The 6,000-nt window shown below is 52.6% G+C and overlaps 1 protein-coding gene across 1 annotated transcript in view; it reads right to left on the reverse strand.

The window, feature by feature from the left end:
* dock1 (dedicator of cytokinesis 1) overlaps positions 1 to 6,000 on the reverse strand; it is a 292,156-nt gene that overhangs the window by 172,232 nt on the left and 113,924 nt on the right. Inside the window, exon 27 of the mRNA XM_083635505.1 lies at positions 5,420 to 5,515. Within this exon, the coding sequence (XP_083491631.1) occupies positions 5,420 to 5,515 (96 nt within the window). The remainder of the gene's footprint in view (positions 1 to 5,419; positions 5,516 to 6,000) is intronic.

Below are 6,000 nucleotides of genomic sequence, written 5' to 3' on the forward strand. Positions count from 1 at the left end.
TGCAGGTCCCCCCCCAGCTTTCCACTCTGTTCCCTCTGCACACTGCAGGTCCCCCCCCCAGCTTTCCACTCTGTTCCCTCTGCACACTGCAGGTCCCCCCCCCCCAGCTTTCCACTCTGTGTTCCCTCTGCACACTGCAGGTCCCCCCCCCAGCTTTCCACTCTGTTCCCTCTGCACACTGCAGGTCCCCCCCCAGCTTTCCACACTGTTCCCTCTGCACACTGCAGGTCCCCCCCCAGCTTTCCACTCTGTTCCCTCTGCACACTGCAGGTCCCCCCCCAGCTTTCCACTCTGTTCCCTCTGCACACTGCAGGTCCCCCGCCCCCCCAGCTTTCCACTCTGTTCCCTCTGCACACTGCAGGTCCCCCCCCAGCTTTCCACACTGTTCCCTCTGCACACTGCAGGTCCCCCCCCAGCTTTCCACTCTGTTCCCTCTGCACACTGCAGGTCCCCCCCCAGCTTTCCACTCTGTTCCCTCTGCACACTGCAGGTCCCCCCCGCAGCTTTCCACTCTGTTCCCGCTGCACACTGCAGGTCCCCCCCCCCCCCCAGCTTTCCACTCTGTTCCCTCTGCACACTGCAGGTCCCCCCCAGCTTTCCACTCCGTTCCCTCTGCACACTGCAGGTCCCCCCCCCCAGCTTTCCACTCTGTTCCCTCTACACACTGCAGGTCCCCCCCCAGCTTTCCACTCTGTTCCCTCTACACACTGCAGGTCCCCCCCCCAGCTTTCCACTCCGTTCCCTCTGCACACTGCAGGTCCCCCCCCCCCAGCTTTCCACTCCGTTCCCTCTGCACACTGCAGGTCCCCCCCCCCCAGCTTTCCACTCTGTTCCCTCTACACACTGCAGGTCCCCCCCCAGCTTTCCACTCTGTTCCCTCTGCACACTGCAGGTCCCCCCCCCCAGCTTTCCACTCCGTTCCTGCTGCACACTGCCACTGGAGGGCACCGCTAACTCTCTAGCGATGTGTCCACTCTCTCCAAAAATGTCTTGCAGCGATTCAATGCTATTACTTTTTGACATTGAATAAGTCTGTTGACAACGGAGACAAGAAACTATGTAAAGGACAGTATGACAAATATGACAAACTAACAAAAACACACGGGTTTGGTTCACTGACTCTGAAGTCTTGCCTCCTCATGCGTACGTAAAGCAGTGGTTCTCAAAGTGGGCACAGCAAAAAAGGGGGTTTTATTTTCACTATAATTCCATCCATAAGTAACACAATGACAGAATGTATGACTGTTTTGGTCATGGGTTACATTTCTGTAATAAAACATCTAAAAGCAGGGCGTCCGGGTAGTGTAGATTGAAGATTCCCTGCCTACCAACACGAGGGTCGCAGGTTTGCGCCCCCGTGTTTCCTCCGGCTTGGCGTCCATACAGGCACGATTGGCTGTGTCTGCGGGTGGGAAGTCGGATTGAGGGTACGTGTCCTGGTCGCAGCCCTAGCGCCTCCCTTGGTCAGTCGGGGCGCCTGTTTGGGGCAGAAGGGAACTTGTGGGAATAGCGTGATCCTCCCATGTGCTACGTCCGGCCGGTGAAGCTCCCCGCTGTCAGGTGAAAAGAAGCAGCTGGCAACTGCAGATGTATCGGAGGAAGCATGTGTGTCTACGGCTCTCCCCAGATTAGCAGATGGGGTGGAGCAGCAGGGGGAATTGGCAAAGCAGAATTGGGGGGGGGGGAGAGAAAAAACATCTAAAAGCAAAAAAGGTATCAGATGGTGGTATAATGTGTCAGTTTAGGGGTCCTTGACGTGAACAGGTTTGAGAACCACTACAGTGCCAGACTCACCCAGAGAATTCTAAGAAACGCAATTCAAAAACACCTAATAGGTAGTGATTTCAGCAGGGATAGCAAAGAGGATTTTGTGCCTCTCTCCTACCAAAAGTGCATCTGCTCAGGCTCATCATGAGGGTGGGCGTGAATACAGAGAAAGACAGAGCCCGCCAGGCTCGTCTAGTGCTGCAAACGTACAGCGACGGTGTGTCCGCGGTGCGAACAGGCGCAGCGCCGCACTGCCGACGTAGAACAAACCTGACGCCCCCGGCCCGTCGCCGACATCATTCTCATCAGCATTCTGCGTCCGCCACCGCCCAGCCAGGCAGTGGGCGAGCAAGAGAGCAAGAGACAGAGAGGAGACAGGAAAAGTGGGGAGAGAGAGAGCGAGAGAGAGAGGGAGAGAGAGAAGACAGAGCAGAACGTTAATGCATAAATCTAAATGTAAGCGGCTGCCACTCCGAAGAGTAAGGTCGCTAGTTGGCTGCGGTGTTGTCTGAGTAGCGGCGCACAAGCTGCCTGCAGAGCCGTACCCAGACTGAGGCAGCAGCAACAACAGCCCCTCGGACTGGAGCGCTACGCAGCGTTTGGCGGTCTTAAACCTGGGCCTCGGTGCTGTTAGAAACTCAGCCCCACCTGACTGATCGTTAAAGAATGATTTGGGGACCGGCTTCAAATGCGTCTCTTAAGAGCAGCTCCGCATCTCTCCAGGCTCTTTCTGCCTTTAAGTGACAATTTCAGAGGGAGAAAATGGCGTGAGTAGACTTTGGTTTCTGCAGCTGACGGCGCAATACTGAGAACAAGGACAGACTACTGAGAGAGAGAGAGAGGGGTTTCCTTTCCCATGAAGAAGAATGCGGGATATGGAATTATCCATCTTGTAAAGAGCTCTGTTTAAGGCTTTAAAAGGCAACATTGTATGGTACTTGAGAAGAAGAGCGGCTCTGAAGGAGACAAGGCTTTGACGTGACCTCGAAGCCCCTCGGCACATAAAAGGACGGCCAGCACACCCCCGCTAACAATACATATTATGCAGGTACTCAGAAATGTCAACGCAGTCAAGTACAGTGGCTCTCTCGCTATAGGGCAGCCAGGGGTCAGAGAGGACAATAAAAGCCAGCTCCCTATAGGGGGCGCAGGAGGGCAGAGGGCAGCCGCAGGCGTATGGATACAAAGTAGATGCTTTCAATGACGGCCACAGGAGGCGTGAGCGGTTTCATTAAGCAGAGAGCGGGGGTGACCTGCTTCGACACTATGCACCACGTCGCCACTGGAACCAGGAAACAGCACCGCACCTCAGCCAGGAGGGGGGGAATGGATGCACTTAGTATAACAGAGCGGAAAGGAGACCTAGGTGTGCTGCTGTTACAGGCCTTGTTGACAGCCTGTAGCAGGCACATTCCTGACAGTGACAAATAACAGGGGTGACCAAAAAAAGGACCGAGGAGAGGTGGAGAGGCGGACGGCTATAGTCCGTACATACGGTCCATACAGCATCCAGCCCCATTCCCCTCTGTTGTCTCTGTGCAGGCGTGACGGAGCAGAGCCCACTGTGGAGATGGAAGGAGTGGAGTGCCAGGGAGAGGGGAGGGTGCGGGTGGGGAGCACTAGACCCCCTCCAGGGCAGCTGGTTGGAGGATGGGGGGGCGGGGCCTTCGGCACAACACGCGGCTTCGTTAGCTTTACATTATGCGGTGTGACGCACGCCGGCGCTCTGTTACACAACAGAGGGCTCCCCCGTCCACGCGAGCAGCCTGCTGCAGTGCTAGGGTACCATATAACACAGAGAGGGAGAGACGGAGAGGAGCAGCAGCTACAGAGGCTCTGCAATCCAACCCTGCTTTACTGCAATCCAACCCTGCTTTACTGCAATCCAACACTGCTTTACTGCAATCCAACACTGCTTTACTGCAATCCAACACTAATTTACTGCAATCCAACACTGCTTTACTGCAATCCAACACTGCTTTACTGCAATCCAACACTAATTTACTGCAATCCAACACTGCTTTACTGCAATCCAACACTAATTTACTGCAATCCAACACTGCTTTACTGCAATCCAACACTGCTTTACTGCAATCCAACACTACTTTACTGCAATCCAACACTGCTTTACTGTAATCCAACACTGCTTTACTGTCATTTAGAAAGGGAGGTGGGGGGGTTGGGGCGGGGGGGAGAAAGGACACAGGGGGGGAAAAGGATGCGAACACATGAAACCATAACTCCACTACCTGACACACACACACACACACACACACACACACACACACACCCACACACACACACAGAGAGAGAGAGATCAGTGTGTGTGATAACTCGGGCTACTATTGGCTTCATTAAATCACCCAGTGACTGGTAATAAAAGCAGATAACCTGCCTCCATTAAAGCAGGTGATGTCGCTTCCTACTGCTCCCCCACATGGAGAGGGTGCTGCGTGCACGCACGCGCGCACGCACGCACACACACACACACACACACACACACACACACACACACACACACACACACACACACACACACACACACTAAATAAATCAAGACAGGAGGAGGTAGGAGCCAGCATCACACAGCAATCCATTTCCCTGGGAAAACGTCTCTTGTCGTTTACCTGCATTTAAATGGACCATCAAAGTATCTCAACGTTCCATCGGAGAAATGTCCATCAGCTATTGGAACTGTACATGAAACAGCATCTTGTCATTACCCGGGTCTCACGTACGCCTGCGTTCTGTTTTCAAAGTCACATCACAAGCTATAGGCGACTCGAATGAAAACAGGCGCCAAACTGCATCCATAATGCAACGAGTCAGCGGAGGAATGGGGAAGTTGATATTCTTATCGCGGTGGGTGAGGCCTCATGAAAATGGATGAAGGTTTGGCCCGTACGCGTCAGGCACTACTGCAGCAGACAGCATATTTATGGGATGACTGATAAGTGCGTTAATTGCCATCAAGCTCCTGCTGAGAGTGTGATTGGGAGGTGAGCGCTAACAGCATCGGACGGGAATACGCTGATTAGATTACAGGAGCAAGAAGGCCAGGCGTTAGGAACGCTCTCTGTAAGAGATGACGGATCACACACACAAACAAACATGCACGCACACGCACGCACACACACACGCACACACACACACACACACACACACACACGCACGCACAGACATACGCACGCACAGACACAGACACAGACACACACACACACACACACACACACACACACACAGACACACACACACAGGCAAATAGAATGGGCTTCTCTGAAAGATGAAAGCAGTGGAGATATGAGCAGATCAAAGTGTTGGATTGAGGTGGTGTGAAGCATTGTGCCAAGGTAGACATGATATATTTGGAATAGAGTCAGAGTTGCAGTGGGGCCTGTGGGAGTTGAGGGGGTTTTGTGGTGAATTCTGAACGTGTATCTAGGCGTGTGTGTGTATGCGTGTGTGTGTGTGCGTGTGTGTGTGTGTGTATGCGTGTGTGTGTGTGTGTGTGTGTGTGTGTGTGTGTGTGTAAGCCGGTGGGAAAGGGAGAAACACGGAGAGACAGTCTAGAGTCAGTAGTGGTAGTACTAATAATAGCTGGAGTAGGGAGAGAGAGAGACAGACTGACAGAGAGAGAGAGAGAGAGACTTACGATGTGAGGCGAGTCGCGGCCCATGGAAATGACCGTCCGGTTAACGGTCCTCAGCAGCTTCTCCATGATGATCTGAATGTGCCACTGGGTGGGACCCTGCAACACACACACACACACACACACACACACACACACACACACACACAAGTGTGAAGGCACATGGAGGAGAGATTGCAACTTGTAACATGGGAAAGATTTTTAAACAGGAAGAATCCACCTTACCTACTTTTACATTGTTACATAATATCTGTGATAATGTAATTGAAGTGTTGTAATCTACTTTTTGGATGTACCCCTCCTCCCTCAACCTGTCTCGCCTGTTTCACTTATCCATTTCTTATATTTCCCAGGATGCCTTTTGACAACCCCCAGTGAACGCAGGCGTGAACTTGCTGCATTCAGCCAATGGTTATGTAGGTAGAGAGAGAGTTATTCCAGTCAAAATACACCATGTCAATGTCTGGCTACATTGCATTCTGGTCTATTGAGACTACTGTCAGTTTAGAAATTGCTATTTCTTCTTCTTCTCCAATGGATTTCCTCCCTGTGTGATTGCTGAACATCGTTGCTGTGTGGTTCTG

This window comes from Poromitra crassiceps (genome assembly GCF_964638095.1).
Source record: "Poromitra crassiceps genome assembly, chromosome: 4".
Taxonomy (NCBI): Eukaryota; Metazoa; Chordata; class Actinopteri; order Beryciformes; family Melamphaidae; genus Poromitra; species Poromitra crassiceps.